This window comes from Eucyclogobius newberryi, unplaced genomic scaffold (assembly GCF_026437365.1).
Source record: "Eucyclogobius newberryi isolate DKJ021-1_F unplaced genomic scaffold, fEucNew1.0.hap1 SCAF_10, whole genome shotgun sequence".
Classification (NCBI taxonomy): domain Eukaryota; kingdom Metazoa; phylum Chordata; class Actinopteri; order Gobiiformes; family Gobiidae; genus Eucyclogobius; species Eucyclogobius newberryi.
Genome location: NW_027315724.1, coordinates 29,551,902 through 29,570,217, shown reverse-complemented (window position 1 = coordinate 29,570,217; position 18,316 = coordinate 29,551,902). Strand labels below are relative to the sequence as shown.

The 18,316-nt window shown below is 40.6% G+C and overlaps 3 protein-coding genes across 3 annotated transcripts in view; all 3 read right to left on the bottom strand.

Moving 5' to 3' along the window:
- Positions 1-18,316, bottom strand: part of dhx40 (DEAH (Asp-Glu-Ala-His) box polypeptide 40) — a 264,848-nt gene that overhangs the window by 228,624 nt on the left and 17,908 nt on the right. The window lies entirely within an intron of this gene.
- On the bottom strand, positions 6,810-11,384 carry LOC140369944 (CLOCK-interacting pacemaker-like). Its single transcript, XM_072456992.1, has 4 exons — positions 11,341-11,384; positions 9,897-10,058; positions 9,572-9,756; positions 6,810-8,886 (listed from the first exon to the last, which is right to left on the bottom strand). The coding sequence occupies exons 2-4, from the start codon at positions 10,048-10,050 to the stop codon at positions 8,035-8,037; spliced, it is 1,191 nt and encodes a 396-aa protein (XP_072313093.1). The 5' UTR covers positions 10,051-10,058; positions 11,341-11,384; the 3' UTR covers positions 6,810-8,034.
- On the bottom strand, positions 12,367-17,256 carry ccnp (cyclin P). Its single transcript, XM_072458674.1, has 8 exons — positions 17,109-17,256; positions 16,068-16,160; positions 15,880-15,996; positions 15,209-15,307; positions 14,983-15,138; positions 14,273-14,431; positions 13,638-13,816; positions 12,367-12,691 (listed from the first exon to the last, which is right to left on the bottom strand). Exons 1-8 carry the CDS (start codon positions 17,160-17,162, stop codon positions 12,526-12,528), a joined length of 1,023 nt encoding a protein of 340 aa, XP_072314775.1. The 5' UTR covers positions 17,163-17,256; the 3' UTR covers positions 12,367-12,525.

Here is an 18,316-nt window from a genome sequence, read left to right as displayed (position 1 = left end):
AACTATTACAAGCACAATCAATGACAGAAAACAGAATTCATGTTATTAACTACTACCAATGTGTAGAAGGCACCAGACAATAAAAGTTGACACTCTTGTGAGATTTCTATGTATTCCTGGTTTCTCTATCACTGTTGGTCATGGGATAAACCAGTGAACTATAATTTAGAACATACTATCTCATTATTATAAAACTGTAACTTAAGAAAGATTATAGTGAGTAATTAAAATTGTATGTTTAAAACAACATGGCAATAAATAAAATGACCATTCACACAAAATGTACTTGTACAGACAGTTTAATTATTATCTAGAAATAGTTGTGTTGAGATAATTATTTATACGTTTACATTTTCTTGATCAAAGTATAAAAAACTGCAACAAATATTATTTTATACAAAATTATTTCAGTTGGGAAAATATTTTAATTTGTTTTGGCTTTCAGAAAAAATCAAAATTCAATCATTTGAAATTATTTTAGATTTTCATAAAATAACATTCTAGGCTTTAGTCTTAAAATAACTGATAATAAACAAAGTAAAAAGAAAGAAGGTCAGGTTACATCACAGCGACTTTGAAGGATGCAAATACTTTTCATGGCATTAGATTATTTGTTTGTGGTCCAACCCAACAGAAATAATTTACATGTGTTTGTGCTCATGACCAGTGAGACTGCATCAGTAGAAAAGAGCCCTATCTCTCAGTTTTGATCTTGAATAGGAGAACCAGGTATGTGGCCAGGCGCAGGATGAGGAAGAAGATGCCCAGAATGATGAAGTCCATGTACAGCTTTGCGTCCTCCATGTCCAGCATCTGCAGTACCTCCTCCGGCTTCTGGAGCCAGCACGTGTCCTCCGGACACACCAGCTCTGAGCGGTTCATGCCATAGGTGGACAGGATCACTCCTTCAAAGCTGTACCTACAATATTAAATCAGTCAGTGCGTCTCAATATGTACATGTTTTGACACAAATTAAAAGTGCATTATGTAACTTTTCTGGTGAAGAGTTCATCACATCCACCTCCACCAGAAAAAAATACATAGTGCACATTAAAAAACATGAATCTAAACCTATAGGAACACTAACAATGAATGTCAACTGACTAGAGTATTGTTTACAGAAAAAAGGATGTCATATTGTGCAATAAAATACTCACACACCTGACATAAGGCACATAAGTGATTGTATGAAAATTGACAAAGAATGCAGAGAAGAGCAGCACTAGAATGGCAATGGCATATGCCACTAATGTGGCAACCTAAAAAAAAGATATCGGTGGAATTATGAATAGCATAACATATTTTTTTGTAACAAATGCAATTCCGATATGATTTGTGTTAATGTTTTAAAATCTAGAAATAAATGCAGAGTTAGCAAATTGTATACATAATATGACTCCACGGAGAACATTCTATTGCATAATGATAGACTACATATTGCAGCCTTTCATTTGATTGCAAAGTTCGCCTGTTCTGTCAGTCACACACAGTGTAGGGTAAAGTACCTCTAAAGAGGTGGATGTTGCCCCGACCAGCAGCCCCACAGACTGTGCCACCAGAGCAGTGCAGATGGACAGGGCGATGAAGAGCAGGAAACGATCCGCTTCAGGAGGCTGCTCCGTCATCCAGTAAACGATGCTACAGTACAAGATCGGGCACAGCACCTGGGGACAACACACACACACACACACTAATGACAAGTGGATCTAAATATTTATTTGGGTCACTATTCAAATTTGTAAGAGTCACCTCAAAGAGTGTATCTGCCATGGTTTTTGCCAGATAATATGCCTACAAACTGTAGTTGTTCCGATGTTCCCTCAATAACACAGCCATCTCATTTGGGACTGAAGGAAAATAGTAGTAAAGTAAGATCATTGAATTTGTTGTCTCTTTTTCACTACTCCTAATTTATGTTGTGTCTACTGTACTTTCACAGAGAAGCTTCATGGATAATGAATACATCTTTAAAACTCACAAGTTAAGACAGTGGACATGAGGGCTCCAAACATGAGGAAAAGCTTCGAGAAGAAAAGGAAGCCGGTGTTGTCTAAGACTTTGCTCGCGTCATTTCCAATTTGCAAATACAGTGAACCTATTAACACACCAATCACGACTGACACGACTCTGATGTTAAAAAGCTGCAGAAGAGGAGGAAATTGCCATTAAGCTATTGTTCAATGTAATTAAGATTACAAATGTGATATTTACAGTAAACAATTCTTCAGTTACTTACCGGATTCCTCCACATTATTAGAATTGTCCTTTTGAACAGAACACTGAACTGTGTAAAAAAGCTTTTTGCAAAAGTATGGCTTTCATGCTCCTGGACAAAACAACAAAATATCATAATAACAACTAATCTGTTTATTTGATCAACTCAGCAAAGAAAAGTAAGCAGTGACAAGAACTGTTTATCTTATTGTTCCTTGCTATTAAGTCGACGGTACCTGGTTTTGGTCGAGGGGTTTCTTCTTGTCCTGAGCACTCAGTCCACTCTGAACCGCTTCAAACTGCTCCGAGTCCATGTCTTCATACTCTCCAGAGGCCACTTCCAGGACAATATGGCAATAAAAGAAATATGTTAACAATTCCTCGTTTTTCTATGAATTAATTACATAGATAAGTCCCATTGAAGTCGGCGGGGACAGTGCAGAGCCTTAGTAAATACATGAATTAATGTTTATATGTAACTAATTGCCATTTTATTACACATAAAATGGTAATTAGCCCAAATTAATGATCGTGAGAGCCTACATTTCTTAGCAGAAATAAACAAAGAGATGTGTTTTTCAAGCGTTCCCACAGTTAACGTGCTCTTCATAAAAGTGAAGATTGTAGATCCTGTTTCATTAGAGACTTTGTGCATTCCGACTGCAAATTAAACTCATTTTTCAGGCAGAAAATATAGAAAACAAAATTGAAAGTGCAAAGTTCTTACATCGTCTGCGGTGCGTCTGTTGGCCCTTCTCTTGGGTTGTAGTAGAGTAGTAGTGCTCAGTGTAGCCTGTACAATATCTTAGGACCTATAAAGGACTGAAAGAGGGAGGGGCCAGGGGCGGACGCACGCACAGAGAGAGAGTGACGGTCACATGCACAGGTGAGTCACTGTTAACAAAGAAGTAGCACTTGTTTTTTGCACACGTTTTTGGTTGGGATTGGATTATTCTCACTTTACTAAAATATAAAACATGTAGTAAAAGTAAGAAATAAATGGTAAAATCAAAAAAACTATATATATATATATATATATATATATATATATATATACTATATAATCCTTTATAAATCCTTTAACATTTATGAATTCAAGGAGTATTGAAGCATAAAAATGTAATCTTGATTTAAGAATTCAGTTGTTTTTTGTTCTAAATAGTGTAATGGGAAATAAAGCTTTGTGCTTTGTGAGAATCCCAATATCAGTTACTAAACAAATACAAAAAAAACATTGCTTTTTTGTCACCAATCAGCACTTAACCTCCAAAAAACAACTAAACAAAAGTTTCTTATTAAATAACCTAAAAAATCCAGAATTTTAAGAACAGTTTCTGAAGGATTGGGTTAAGTGATATTTTGATTCCTTTTACATTTTCAACCCCTATTTTAACAAAGTCTCTTTCACAAGCATAAAAGAAAACGTCCCACTTTCTGTTGTATGTATTCATACATGGTGGGGTCTTGTCCATGTTTATTAGACAGTGACTGGGCAAACTGAAGAATGCAAAAGTCATTTCATACAATTGAGGCAACTTCATCTTGATTCATACCACTTAGAAGCTTCCAGGCACCAGTGCAGTGGAGATGTGCTGACAGAGGGCAGACTCCTGAGCTGCAGCTAGGCCCAATACTCTGACTTTCCCAGACTTCTCACCTTCAGTTTCTGGTTTGCATGAGCATCTGCGAACATGCCTCTAGAGATCTTTGTGAATAAACATCCCTTGACAATACATGCAGTGGACAAACTTTCCAGGCACACTAACAATTTTGGGGTTGTCTCTTAACTTTCAGTTGGCCTGTTCCACTCTGTAATACAGCTTGATTAAGGAGAACATTTCCTTTGTTCCTCAATTTTTCAATGATCTTTTTGAGCTTCTTCATCAGTGAGGGAAAATACCGGCACAATCTCTGGATGAGTCTTTGTGCGTTTTAAGAAGTCGCAATATTTTTCTTTGTCCCTTGCCACAGATAAAACTGAAAGTTCAACAGCTACATAAATATTTCATTTCAGACAATGAATCGACTGTATCTTCATCCATCTCTGAACTCTGAGTTCCATCTTTGTCTTTTTTCAACAACATACGGTTTCTAATATGAACAAAACAATAAAAAATGTATTGAACAACGGAAATTCAGAAAGCTGTATCAAGGCCAGTTTAGAGAAAAAAAATCAAGTGGATTGTGGAAAGCATGATTTATGCCAAACTCCTGGGCAACCTGTTAAACAACATTGACAGAAGTAGATAAACACGGGTATGTGAAATATTACACAATGGTACATAATGTATTGTACATTTAAGATTCTACCTTTGCATTTATAGCCAAGCCATCTCATGGACGATAGAGGTCGAGGCTCCTTTGGTGACAAATGTAGACTCCAGGGCAACTCGAGCAGCACACACACGCACGCACGCGCACACACACACACACACACACACGCACACGCACACACGCACACACACGCACGCGCACACGCACGCACACACGCACACACACACACGCACGCGCGCACACACACACACGCACACACACGCGCGCACACACACGCACGCACGCACACACACACACGCACGCGCACACGCACGCACACACGCACACACACACGCACACGCACGCGCGCACGCGCGCACACACACGCACGCACGCGCACACACACACACACACACACGCACACGCACACACGCACACACACGCACGCGCACACGCACGCACACACGCACACACACACGCGCACACACGCGCGCACGCGCGCACACACGCGCACACATGCACGCGCGCACGCGCACGCACACGCGCGCACACACGCGCGCGCGCACGCACACGCAGGCACGCGCACACACACACACACACACACACACGCGCGCGCACGCACGCGCGCACACACACACACGCACACACGCGCGCGCACACACACACACACACGCACACACACGCACACACGCACACACACGCACGCACGCACGCGCGCACACACACACACGCACACACACGCGCACACACACACGCACGCACGCACACACACACACGCGCACACACACACACACACAGACACACACGCACACACACGCACACACGCACACACACGCACGCACGCGCGCACACACACACACGCACACATACACACGCGCACACACACACACACGCACGCACACACACGCGCACACACACACACACGCACGCACACACACGCGCACACACACACGAACGCACGCACACGCACGCACACGCACGTAATCCAGTAGGTTAAACTTAAAAGTCGTCTCTCTGATTTAAAGAAAAGCTTATAAGAAACTACAAACCGAAATAGTTCAATAGTTGGGATCGTTTTTTGATGCCTCCTTATGGTCGATCAGAGTGTAGAAGGGACTGGCTGGGCAAAAAAATACAACACTGTATTTTTCTTGTCTGACCAAGACAGTTCTTTGGACCAGCAGGAAGCCGGAGGGCCAACAAAAATTGGTAATCCCTCATTCGTCCAGGCGTGTTCCATTGTAGGAAAATATTCAGTTCACCCTGGAGAGACTCAAACACAGAACACGGGAAAGATAGTTTAGCAAGCTTTATTGCGAAGGTTATTTGGCGCTCAGACCCCGGCGGAAAACATGAAGATTATGGGCACTCCATAATCTAATTGTATTACTGGTAGATGTCTCCCCCCAGGGCCTGGAGACTTGTGGTGGTAGATATGGAGAGAAGGTAGAGAGGATGATTAGGATGCGAGGGATGCAGAGGAGGAGGAGGGGAGGTGGTGGGTCGCAGTACAGTTTGAAGCGGTCAAGCCAACTGCCTGAGGGTTTAAATCCGACTGCCTGTGCGCTGATTGAGAGCGGGGAGGGGTGACTTGAGAGCGCTGATTGAGGATGGGGAGCAGGAGCGAGGGGCGAAGACACGGGAGCCCCCTGTCCTTGGACCCTCTTCTCGGCCAGGAAAAACTACAAAAACCTCCTTGGGAAAATTCAGAAACCTGGAGGAGCTCCTACTGAAGGAGGGATCTGGCTCTCACAGAGGGACAGGCGGACGCCCGCTTGAGCGCGTTGATGGAGCTGGAGAGAGGTGTCCTGCCATGGTGGTCGACGCAGATCAGGTTAGGTCTTCCAGGTGAACTTACGCAGGCTTCATTTGTAGTCAGAAGATGACTACAATCTTTTTCTACAATCTTACAAACTGACTAACCATCACCAATCTCCTCAGTGTTACTTTTGTCATATTTTGTTTTCTTTCCCCAGGGTTTTAGTCGTCTGTGCAGGCCCAATCGAGTACGCACCGACTCCTAAACAAGACACAGAACTGAACCACACTAAAGACCGTCCCATGTGAGAAGTTACATAATCTTTGGCAACCACATGTTTTTCTTGTGTTTTTATTTTTATTTTGCATTGCTTCCACTTAACTTCAAATTAATACAATTGAAATTACCCGCACAATCAATGACTGAAAAAAACGAAATTATATTATTCAAATATTTAAAAGCTTGGTGTACATAGAAAGAAAAAAATATGTTACACAAAACCAGCAAAAGCCGGGAAATGTAGCTTAGTGAGAAAATGAGCAGTTATTACAAAAAACAGTGCAAAAAGTAAAAGCATTTTCAATATATTTTTATATCCAGTCAAAAGGCAGCATTATAGTATTATTAGTATACCAAGTTTGTGTCAGATTTAACAACTTAATTATACTTCAACAGATATTCAAAGTCAAGTAAACCACCATGCATCATGCCATTCAGATAAACAACCATCTTATAAAACACTAAAAATATGATTATTTGCAGTGATACAATACTAAGAGTCATTTTGTATGTGTAAATTATATGTATGGGTATGGATGGCTTTAGCTGTGCTGTTTGACTGCCCTTGGTATATTTGAGTAAGAGCCTAAAAGTTATTCTCTTAAAAGCTTCCCAATTCCAAGGCGAGAGCGCCAAATGTGGGTGCTCTAATTTTCTGGTTTTCAGTAGTCTTTCAAAAAGCGGTTCATAGAGAACTCTGCGGCTGCAAAAACTGACAAAAAAAATATACAAAAGCAAAATATGGACTGAAAAGCAAGTATCAGTTTAATTGCTGTTGATGTGAACACAGTATTGTTTTTTTTTTTTTTTTTTTTACACAATATATAAGGCTTTAGTGTAGCAACATTTTTGGCAAGTGGACATTTTGTTATGCCTGATGGGTTAATTGTTTCAAACACACAGTAGAGTGTCCTGACTACTCTACCAGCCCTGCTTTGCTCCTGCCATGTTTACATATTATTATTAATAAAAATTCACATTGCTAATATGTGCACTATGTAACTTTTCTGGTCAACGGCCCATCACGTGCTTCTTAACCGCTTGGACTGGAATGTTCCATATTTTGGCCTTAAACTTATCAATCTTGACTTCATTCACATGTGGTTTTAGTGCTATAGAAAAAAAAAACTGAAAAACATGTAGTATTGTTTTGATTAGGGTTGCCGTTCCACAGATCTGAGCAGGTGTTTGGGGCAAAATGAGACCGCCAAGTGTGTTCTCCAAAAGCCAGGAAGTCCGCTGTTAGAATGCTAGTTGTTGTTAGCTTTATAGTTATGGCACAACTCGCTCTAGTTTCCAAAAGCTGTGAAAAGAACGCGAGGAGTATGTTTTGACGGCTCCAAACAACTTATGTTATACTTGTGTTTTTCAGGTTTGGAGTTTTAGCAAAAACAGCACCTTTAATGTCATACTGTGGAACATTCCAGGCAAAGCAATAACTCCTTCACGGAGACAAGAAGGAGGTATGTCCCCCACCAGAAAAGGTACATCGTGACCAGTAAGATCACAGCAAAGTTTGAACATGAGATTCACTTTTTAGTCAAAGTGTCTGGGCTTGTGTCTTTGTCCACAGGTGTTTCAGACTCGTTGTCCCTGCTTTGACACATTTGGTTTGGGACCGGCTCAGAGTTGTTTGAAATACCTGGAGACCCTTCACCGTCACCTGCCACATTAACACTTAGCGGTTTGATAACACTGACATTTTGACACGTAGCTGGGACCTTTAAAGCTTGTACGGTTTCAAGGTCTGGGTAGCGGCCGGAGTCTGCCATTAGCCTGTGTAGATCGAGAAATGCCGCCATATTACTTGGGTTCTGGTTGGAACTGCCGGCCACTTGACACAGTAAATCTGAATGCTGTCTCAGTTGGGCAACTTCTCGCCCTGTCGCGCTGCTTTGACGCATCAGCTCCTTGGTGCGCAGCGCGACGTCCCAAACCCCCGACTGCTTCAAGGCCTGCATTGTATTTATGAAGCGTCTATGTTGGGTGTTAACGGCGCTCGTTTTGTTCAGTTCAGTGGATGAAGTAGGTCGGGTCATAGGTCGGGGCGTTGACCCCGTCGCGCTGTTGGAGGATGGTGCGCTGTGGCCGGCACAGATTTCGTCGCCGGACTGCTCCTGAGGACTCCTGTCGGCTTGCGTGTTGTTACTTTCAATGCACATACGCTTGCTCTGATTGAGAGATTCAGCAGTCGGGGCCGTTTTGTCGGGCGGTTTCTTGTTTGGATGGGGGGCGATGCGAGGATACGAGTTGAGGATTGGCAGATAAGTGGCACCGTCGGTCTTTGCGGTGGCGTTGCTTTGGCACAGACCTGGTGACCGGGGTTGGAGTGCAGGCGGGAGCACGTTTGGAGGCTGGAGCAGGACAGGGACCATGTGTGGCTAATGGGGTGAACCAAAACACAGACACACAGATTAGGTAGAGAATGCATCATTTCTTAGGGTTTCAATGAAATTTAAGTAATGGTTTATATGGTGATGGTATACAATTCAATTTGATTATTTAAACATCTGATTTCTCAATATAGCATAAAAGAAGTAATGGATCTAGAGGCATTTATTTAATCGGTGACTAAAAAGCATTTAGAGCAGAAGCCCTGGGTTTTAAAAGGAGACACGTTATGCTTTTTAAAAAATATATTATTGTACTTTAACTTTTAAGTAGTTAATCATTTTACATTTTTCCCCTAATGTAAGCTGCAATATTGATCTAAAAATGCTTAGGAACACTAAAGAGTCCATCAAAACTGCAGAACTGATAAACCCCGCCTCTTCATTGTGACATTTTACAGATTATCCCATGTATTTCTATTGGCATTGACATTTTAGAACTCTACATATATCACTTGGAAGTCTTAAGCCTTCAAATAATCACAATTAAGTACTAGGATGTGGGCGGATGAGAAAGATGAGGAAACAGTGTTGTAACAAGCTCAAAAGCTCATTGAAGTAGATCCTGCATATTATGTCCCCTTTAATTTGCAATTCCTAATATGAAATGGACTTAAAGGAATACGACACAAACATTGACATAATAATTGAGACATTAGACGAATAAAAATCTTACCTGCTCAAGAACCATATTTTTAATGATGATAAATGATGGTAGCGTCCCGGTTGATGGTGCCACCATAGCACTTCCATGACTACCGTGTGGTTCACTTTGGTTCAGAGGTAACTCGTCTGTCGTTTTCCTGGACTTTTTGTTGCTCCGATCTTTTCCATTTGTGCCCTTGCAGTCGGAGCTGACGTCTGCATAGAAGAAACATACATATTTATAATTGATAAATCAAACTATAAAAATAATATGCCTGATCAATGTTTCATACTATTGCGGTCACACACGCACCTAAGTCGCACCCTATTGCATCGTCTTTCCAGGTTGGACTTACCCGAGAAACCAGAGTCTTTTTCAGAGCAGCTTCTTGTGTTGGAGTCGTCTGAATGCCCGTGTGACACCTGCATGTCCGTGCTCATATCTTTAGCATTCTCGGTGGACGAAGCAGGCGAGCAAGTCCCATCCGAACTGGCCTGTTCCCTCGGCATCGTGAAACCTGCCAAAGCCGTCAAATGAATGAAATTGCAATATAAATGGGTGAGCGGGGACCCTCTTTGTGATATATTTGGCGACACAGCATTAAAGGCGGGAGATGGTATTGGAAAATGGATAAGGTCATAACAATGGTCGTTTTGGAGACATTTTGAAAATAGAGAATACCGTCTATTATTAAAACTATTCAAAATTACCTCAAATAGAGAAATGTCCAGTGTAATCTCCCAAACATGGGGGTGTAAAGGGATATTTCTGCACATTTGTGGTCCATTACACAGGTACATTCACATTTTAGCACATTCCTGATGCTTTGATAGTGCAAAAACAGTTACAAAGATATATTCATTTTGGCCCTACATGGAATTTTTTCAAGTGAGTCATGAAACTTGAAGATAAATGTTTTTTTTTTGGTTGGAGTGTTATATGGTTACAATGTAGACAGAAGAGGCAGAAAAATGTCCTAATGACTTCTCAAAAGGACAAATGTAAAACTTTCTGATCAGTTATCTTTTCTTTCCCAGCTTTTACGTCTAAAAGCCCAGCCCTTTGCAAAGATCACACTTACGCTCAGTGGTCATAAACAAAGAGAGGTCATTTGAAGTAAAGCTGCAAAGCAACAGTGCTGGGGCCTCAGAAATAAGACTTTACAAGCACGGTGACCTCTTAAAGCGTTTCACATCTGATTGTAGCCTGGGAAACTTACCTTCAAAACAGCTTCACGATCATTTCACACTTCTGTCCCTAGTTTTAAACGATCTCAATAATAAATCGGATTCAAAATCAAACTTACACAACGTTCTGCATGTTTACATATCTGTGACAAATGGGCTGTGGTAAGTTTGGGTTGTGGCAATAGAATAAAGAATCATTAGTGTCAAAAACCTTGCGTTAAACCAAACGACTTCCGGTCAGGGACAGTTTTAAAACAACTCTGATTTTAAATTCTTGCTCTGAAAAGAAAACATGCGTCTCGTTATTGGATAAATCAAGCCCTATCAGCACACGAGACAGTGCTTACCAACTAATGTGACGCTGTCGAAACTTTCACCATGTGAGCAAAAAACACAAAAAACACGACGGAGAATTATCTTCTGAAAATCCCCGGCGAGTCTCAAGGCGACTTTAGGTTTCTGCTTGAAGTTACAACGTCGCGAAAGACCGAGGGAGCAAAACAACAGCCTTGAATGTTTCCATGTCTCGTGAGCAACGCGGTGGAGAAGTATCCAACCTGATAAATATTGATATTTTTTTGCCGACAGTGCATGAAGTAATGTTCGCGTTACCTCAAATGAACCCGGAGCGCCCTGACGCGCCGCCTCCTGCAGACGAGCACAAGCCCCGAGCCCATTGGTTGTCGGACAGTTTGGCCCCGAGCCCATTGGTTTAGACAGTTTGGACCCGCGCAAGCTCATTGGTTTACGCGCAAGTAGGACCCGAGCGCATTGGTTTTACGCGGAGTTTGGCTATCCAATCACAAAAGGGAGATACAAACAAAGGGACGGTATTGATATTGACTCGTTCAAACCATGGATCTATTATATTGGTTCAAACAGTACGTGCGTTTAGAGGTTTTTATTTGATGTTTCAACAGAAAGATGCAGAACTACTTTGTGTAGAGCAGGGTTTCCGGATGTAGGTTTGTGATGCATTAGGTACAACAATGAATCGACTTAATTGTGACCAGTCGAACATGGGGTTTAATAAAAAAATCGTAGTTGTGTTTTGTCATTTTGATTGTCTGGACTAAACAGACTAGGCATCCGAACACATGCAAAAAGACATTTAAAAATAAAATTGCAGGATTACATCAAAATGTCAGTACTTTCAATATTAATTTTCATTTGGGTAAAAAAATATCCATCCTCTTGAGATTCCATTTAATTGACTAAAGTTAACTGAAAAAAATATTAGTTACAGCCCCACTTTACAATATACTTGATTTTGTGCATACAAATATGCATTTGAGTATAGATTAGCCAAATAATGCCTTGTGAAATACATAGGTCTTGGTTTGCAATGGTGTTTGGATCTATGTGTGGTTGGGACCGAAGCAATCAAGGCAGAAGAGTTGATTTGAAAACAAATTGGCACAATTTAAAGTAAAATGATTGGCTTGCATTTTATTCACCGCAAGGTTTTAAAATGCCAAATGCAGGCTTTGGCTTTCAAAATATTTAATCCCGCTTTGATAAAAATCCACTTGACATTTTTATTTAGGATTGAAAGACAATTTTGAAAAACAAATTTTGAAATTGCAGCAAACACTTTTATTTTAACATTAAAAAGGCTTTGATTTCCTTACAATCATTTTTGATCACAAAATAAACATCACATACAATCAGCTGCAAGATAAGAGCGTAAAAGTGTACACATTTGAAATACACATCAATTCTACTTCTTCCTCAACCACAGTCATTGCATAATCCAACATAATGCATGATTTTAATAACTCATTTTCTGCCTGCAGGTCATTTGTGCACACCCAGTAATAAAGAGGCATTCACGAGTCCGGGATCCCTGCTGACGTGCATAGTTTCTGGGGAGGAGAATTTAATGTAAGAGGCGCAGATCTCTCCGGGAGCGGTGGCAGCAGCAGTGGCCAGTATCTGCATGATCCTCAGCAAGGCAGGTTCACTATAGACAAAATACAGGAAATGAACATTTAAACAGTGAGGGGCTATAATTCTACAATGAGCGAACATAAACTTTATGGATGTACATTTTAAAACATTTAATGCAAATGACTGTTTCGAGTGCACACATTTGCTTTTAATTGGCTAGAAACTAGAATTGGGGCTTAAAGTCCAGATAATGTACCAACACACATCAGAATTTAGTCACTCGTACAGGGTGAGAAATGTCAAGTAAAGCACAAAATCAAGTATGAAGTGCATTTCATTTACACTATATCCATAATTCTTAGATTATGCATGCCATATTTGACTCATTTCATGATCAATTGTTTCGCTTTAATGCTGAAACAAGATCCGGTGTTCGACAACTGTTCATAGACAATAAACTTTGATTCATGCCGTCCAACCTGAGGACCCCAAAAGCCACGTTAAATGAGAATGCTTTAATTAAAAAGAGACTAGTAATTAACAAAAAAAAGTTTAAAAAGACCATTTAATGAATTGATTAACTGTTTTTAAAACAGTTTATTAAATGGCTTTGGGGACACACACACGCACGCACGCACACACGGTTTCTTCAAAAATCCCCAGACCCACCTGTTGTGCCTCAGACTATAAACAAACTTTGATGTTGAACCTTATCCCCGAGTGCCTATAAAAAAGGTGGAAAGCGCTAATATAGTGTGATGATATATTTGTTTTTATTATTTGAGATAGAATAGATTTGTTACGGCCAAAATAAGCTATAGAATATTTCTGAACATTAGTAGCTCATGGTTGTTTTGATCTAGTGAAAGTAGCATAGAGGCAAAAGAGTCAACAGTAAATTATTTAACTCCCTGTACAAGAGTGTCAAATAAATAAATACACAATGGAAAAAAACAAAAAATTGGGTAAAAAGTGCTTTTCCTCTCCACAGCACATCCCATTTCTTGTTGTATACCCACTTTCCAACATGGAGGCTGGACACGAGGCACCAGGCGGCTTCTCCCTCAGGCGTCGGAGGCTCCTTCAGGATGAGGCGAGCGAGACACAGAGCCGCTTCTGCCAACTGCACCGGCTGGAAAACCACACACTGCCCTTCCGAGAGCGCCAGCTCCAGCAAGAAACGAGCCATCCAAGTCATCTACGGCAAAACGCATGTTACAAGACAAAAGCAGACTCAATTTATGCTTTACGTCCAGCGGAATAAGGACCATAAGTCATTTTGAAGAACTAGCTAGGGATGTGGCAATATAACATTTGAAATGTATGATTAAGACAATTTTTAAGACTGATTTCATGATTCACAACCAATGAAATCCTCAATTCACTTTTCACATGAATAGATTTTTTTGAAGATTAAAGGATTGAGTGCTCAAAGCTTTTCAAAACAGACAAATATCTTTTGAATATAAAAGGATTTTTGACTTAAAATATGCAATCTGTAATTGCATTTGATTTTCATTGCCATTGGTCTCTAGTTTAAAATTACGTGTATAATTAAAGATTTTGTCCATGATATTTTATAGCCACTGAATCATGATTGCTTTAATTTTGTGCTATGGAAATTGGGTGACTAAAAAATAAGCAATTCCACAACCTTGGCGCTGCACCGGGCGACTGAGGCGAACAGGAGCAGGAAGTGAAGAGGCGCACAGTACGCCAAGTCAAACTTCAGCCGACTGAGAACTTTGCGCTCCAGTCGAAGCAGCTCGCGTGGGGTGTAGGTGTAGTCCATCACATAGCAGAGGTCAGACACCTGGGATAATGAGACAAATACCTCGATAAAACAACCCACGCACGACACACGGGTCTGAGTCATGCGCAGAGGAGAACTGACGATGGGGAGGTTCTTTGTTCATGAAATGGATGGCTAAGGTTTCAATGTTTTTTTTTAAATCCCATTATTTAGTATTAAACAATAGAGTAAAGTAGATTGTGTTAATTGTAAACTGCAATATAGATCTGAAACTGCTTAACAGAAAAGGATTCATTTCAACTTAACCCTACATGACCTTTGATTTTTTTTAATTGCAGAAATTTGAGAAATGGGCAGAGATGAGTGGAAATACATTTTCTAAGCACTCAAGCCTCAAACGCAGGACAATACAGGAATGTGCATGACGCTTTTAAAGTACAACAGAGTAAACAAATCAAGAGGTAAAAAGAGCCAGAGGACTGATGAAGGTAAAACTGAGAGGCCCAAACAGAAGTCAAATATTTTCATAAGTAGTGACAGAACATGGATACAGTCAAACATGGTCTAAAGGAAAGTCATAACAGTTGGATAGATAAGTTAAATGAGCATACCTCTGGAAGAAGACTCTCCTCCTTCTTGGCTGCGATGAAGAGGCAGACCATGCCCAGCAGCTGCAGGTTGGCTATGCTCACCTTGAGAAGGCAGAGGCTGCGGTTCAGCAGATGTATTGCAAGATACAGCGTTTCATCCTGGAAGTGCATCATCTCCTTTTGGAATGCAATTACATGTTTGACGTATAACGGCAGGTAATCAATTTTGTGCAATTGTGGGACTCACATGAACTTTTATTAGCCAGTCGACAAGAATTCTCCTTGTGGCATCCGTAAAATAAGATGGCAGGTCTTTGTTTGAAAACGTATCAGAGGCTTGACTTTGCTGAAGATGGTAACATTTGTTAGAACCTTTATCAAGTTGTGTTATACATGCGTGCGTTCGCAGTGACGTCATACAGCCGGGACATCCCCATAGCGGCCATTTTAAAAAGGGGCACGCGATATATAAAAACCAACACGACTGCATCCTTTTCTACGGCATAATGAGCTACGAATACTTTGATTCTTTAGACGATAACGGCAAACTAAGGTACACGACAAAGCTAGCATTTCTTGGTCAGTCAACAGAGCAATGTCCTGACAGAACGCAGGTTTTTGGCCTCATATTTCCTGGATTTCATATGTAGTAGACGCGCTGTTGAGCCCCTTTCAAAATGGCGGACTCTGTTGCCACTGCACAAGTTCCCGGATGTGCGAACACAAGCACAGAAATGGCCTTTTATGTGGTTGGTGATATTGACAAACATTTAAGATGCATAACATTCAGCCAATATTATTATAAAATAACCACAAAAGGTCAACAGGACTGGAGGTAAATTGTAATAGTTTCCATTGTAGGCAAAGCACAATAATCTGCAGAACAAATGAAAGATTACCCATTTCCAACCTACTTACCATCATGTCCAAAAACATTTCCCATGCATATGTGGGGTCCCATATGAAGTTCAGTTTCTCTAACGCAATCTCCACTTCACGGCGCAGAAGAGTGGGCACTAGTGCATGGAGCGCATCCTATAAATAATAACAGACTCAATCATGATGAAGGCCGAGCTGAATGATGGACTCACACGCGCAGCACAAACCCATCTGCACTCCAGGTTGAGGGATGCCATTCTGGATTCTGCATATTCATCTATAAACCGCCACGGTTTGCAGAGGGCCCTTCTGTCATCGGCCTAGAAAGACAATTATAATAATTACCACCTCCCAGGAGGACTGACCATAAGAGATCACAATGGAGACATTCTATACCGTACGTTTCCATGCCAGAAGTACAGGGATTTTGGGTGAGTAAAGGGAAATGCATTAGTGTTTGAATAAGAGTTTTTCTCTCGTCATTTAACAAGTTTTTAAATGGAAGTTGCAATGTATCATTTTTCACACCAGTAGAACAAGGCCAAACACTATCTCACGTCCGCCTGACCGCCTGAGGGAGTCGGATCTCTCCTTCACTGTGGAACTCCTCCAGGTTTCTGGACCTGGGACACTGGATGATAGGACATTGACAAGTCCCCATGAACATTGCTTAATCTGTTTTTCCACTGTCGACCCCTGAGACAACCGCTTTTGTGAGTTTGGGCTTTACAAAAATAAATTCAAACTGAAATTATTTTACTATAGTAATGGAATTATTTAAACAGAAGTTGTCAGAAATGCCAAAAAAAAAAAAAAAAAAAAATGCACCCAAGAATGATATTACTTCAAAATAACTAAAACAAAGCAGTGGTCCAAGAATTTAAGTTAATTATTTTGGAAACTACAAAAAGTAAGTAAAAAGTCTGGATGTAAAACCTGTTTTATCATTTGAGTTCAACACAGCACTGCCTAAACACATCAAATATACTGCAGGCCATTACTTACATTAGAGTAACAGTATAGAGTCTGAAAACTAATCTGAGAAGTACAATTTTATTAAAGTAAATTAAATTGAGCACGACCCACTTCTGATTAAGGAACGTTAGTAAAGGAGGAAGGAAACCACTATTGGTTGAGCCATTAACCAAATTCCAAAGATTATGCTTGAGCAGTCCCAGAACACACTTTCAGACTTGGACGAGCCCTCGCACGCGGGGCACACGCGGGGCACACGCGGGGCCACGCGGGGCACTGTGGAGGGGGCAAACCTTTTGGTGTAAGTCCAGCAAAGGCCTGGAGTCGCAGAAACCAGCCCCGGCCATGTCCACAAGCGCAGAACAAGCTCCGGTCTCAGGCCGCTGCAGCTACTTAACCACGGCCGATGATCGCGAAGGAAACCCGGGACAGCGAGGAGGAGGAGGAGGATGGCCATACCTGCACCGGCACCTGATTATAAAGACACTGATTGGGGTCACGGCGGGGTCACGGTGCACGCGCGTAAAACACACACTTTCCGAAAACGTGCATACTTTTATTATGAAAACTAAGCATATGTGTGTATTTAAATCATATTATCTTGACATGATATAAATACAACATGAATAAAAGTAGCATGCAAATAAGTAAATAAAAAAACAAAACTAAAATCAAATTGCAAGGTGATTTCAGCAAGGGAAATTTGTGTTTGAATTTAGAGAATAAATAACAATTCAAGTGTATCTTATTTGACTTTTTTCCCCCACTTCCTTTTGTACAAGAACAAAAATAACCTAATCGTTTTAAAGATTGCATCGTGGAAATTGCAATAAACTGTGGAGGCAAATAGATAAGATAATCCTTTATTGTCCACACATGATACCCTATCATTTATATGATTTTAATCTATTTCAATCAACAAAAAAAAGGTTTAGTCATTGTGAATTAACAAAATTCACAAACTAGGAAATGGCTTAGGAGCAAGGTGCAATATAAATACATAGATTAAAAAATATATAGTACAAAACCATGCCAAAAAAAAAAAATGCATGCAAAAAAGTGTGTAAGATTTACTACAATTTACTTGAATACAAAATATGCAGAACATGATCACAATAAAAGAGCAAAGACAAGAAAAGTGTTGACACGAGTTATTTAAGTGACAAATTGATCTGCCCTCGTAGCAATTACCTAGACCTTAATTCATGTGCATTTATTAGACCTTTGTCATTTGCCCGAATAAACCGACACAGACCATTCAGTTTTTGTAAAAGGTTTACTGGCACATTACATTTGCAAATGTATACTTGCAGGTGCAGCAGATCGTTACATTGTTAAGTCTTGGGGGGGGGGGATTTCTACTACCCAATCTGAGTCTTAGCAGAAAGAAGGGAATAAATGAAAAGGCAATAAGATCTGACTCGAGTGCAGTATAGGCATTCAACTATAGGCTATAGGTTACAGAAAGGCAGGGGAAACCACACTGAAGCGGCAAATCAAG

What these genes read in the sequence shown, in the direction of transcription:
- LOC140369944 (XM_072456992.1), bottom strand. Translation starts at nt 10,050, where the DNA reads ATGCCGAGGGAACAGGCCAGTTCGGATGGGACTTGCTCGCCTGCTTCG. An exon ending in AAAAGACTCTGGTTTCTCGG is followed by an intron (nt 9,757 to 9,896) that starts GTAAGTCCAACC and finishes TCTTCTATGCAG; the next exon opens with ACGTCAGCTCCGACTGCAAG. An exon ending in AAAATATGGTTCTTGAGCAG is followed by an intron (nt 8,887 to 9,571) that starts GTAAGATTTTTA and finishes TCACCCCATTAG; the next exon opens with CCACACATGGTCCCTGTCCT.
- ccnp (XM_072458674.1), bottom strand. Translation starts at nt 17,162, where the DNA reads ATGGCCGGGGCTGGTTTCTGCGACTCCAGGCCTTTGCTGGACTTACAC. An exon ending in AAATGTTTTTGGACATGATG is followed by an intron (nt 15,308 to 15,879) that starts GTAAGTAGGTTG and finishes TACCATCTTCAG; the next exon opens with CAAAGTCAAGCCTCTGATAC. An exon ending in AGGAGAGTCTTCTTCCAGAG is followed by an intron (nt 14,432 to 14,982) that starts GTATGCTCATTT and finishes TCATTATCCCAG; the next exon opens with GTGTCTGACCTCTGCTATGT.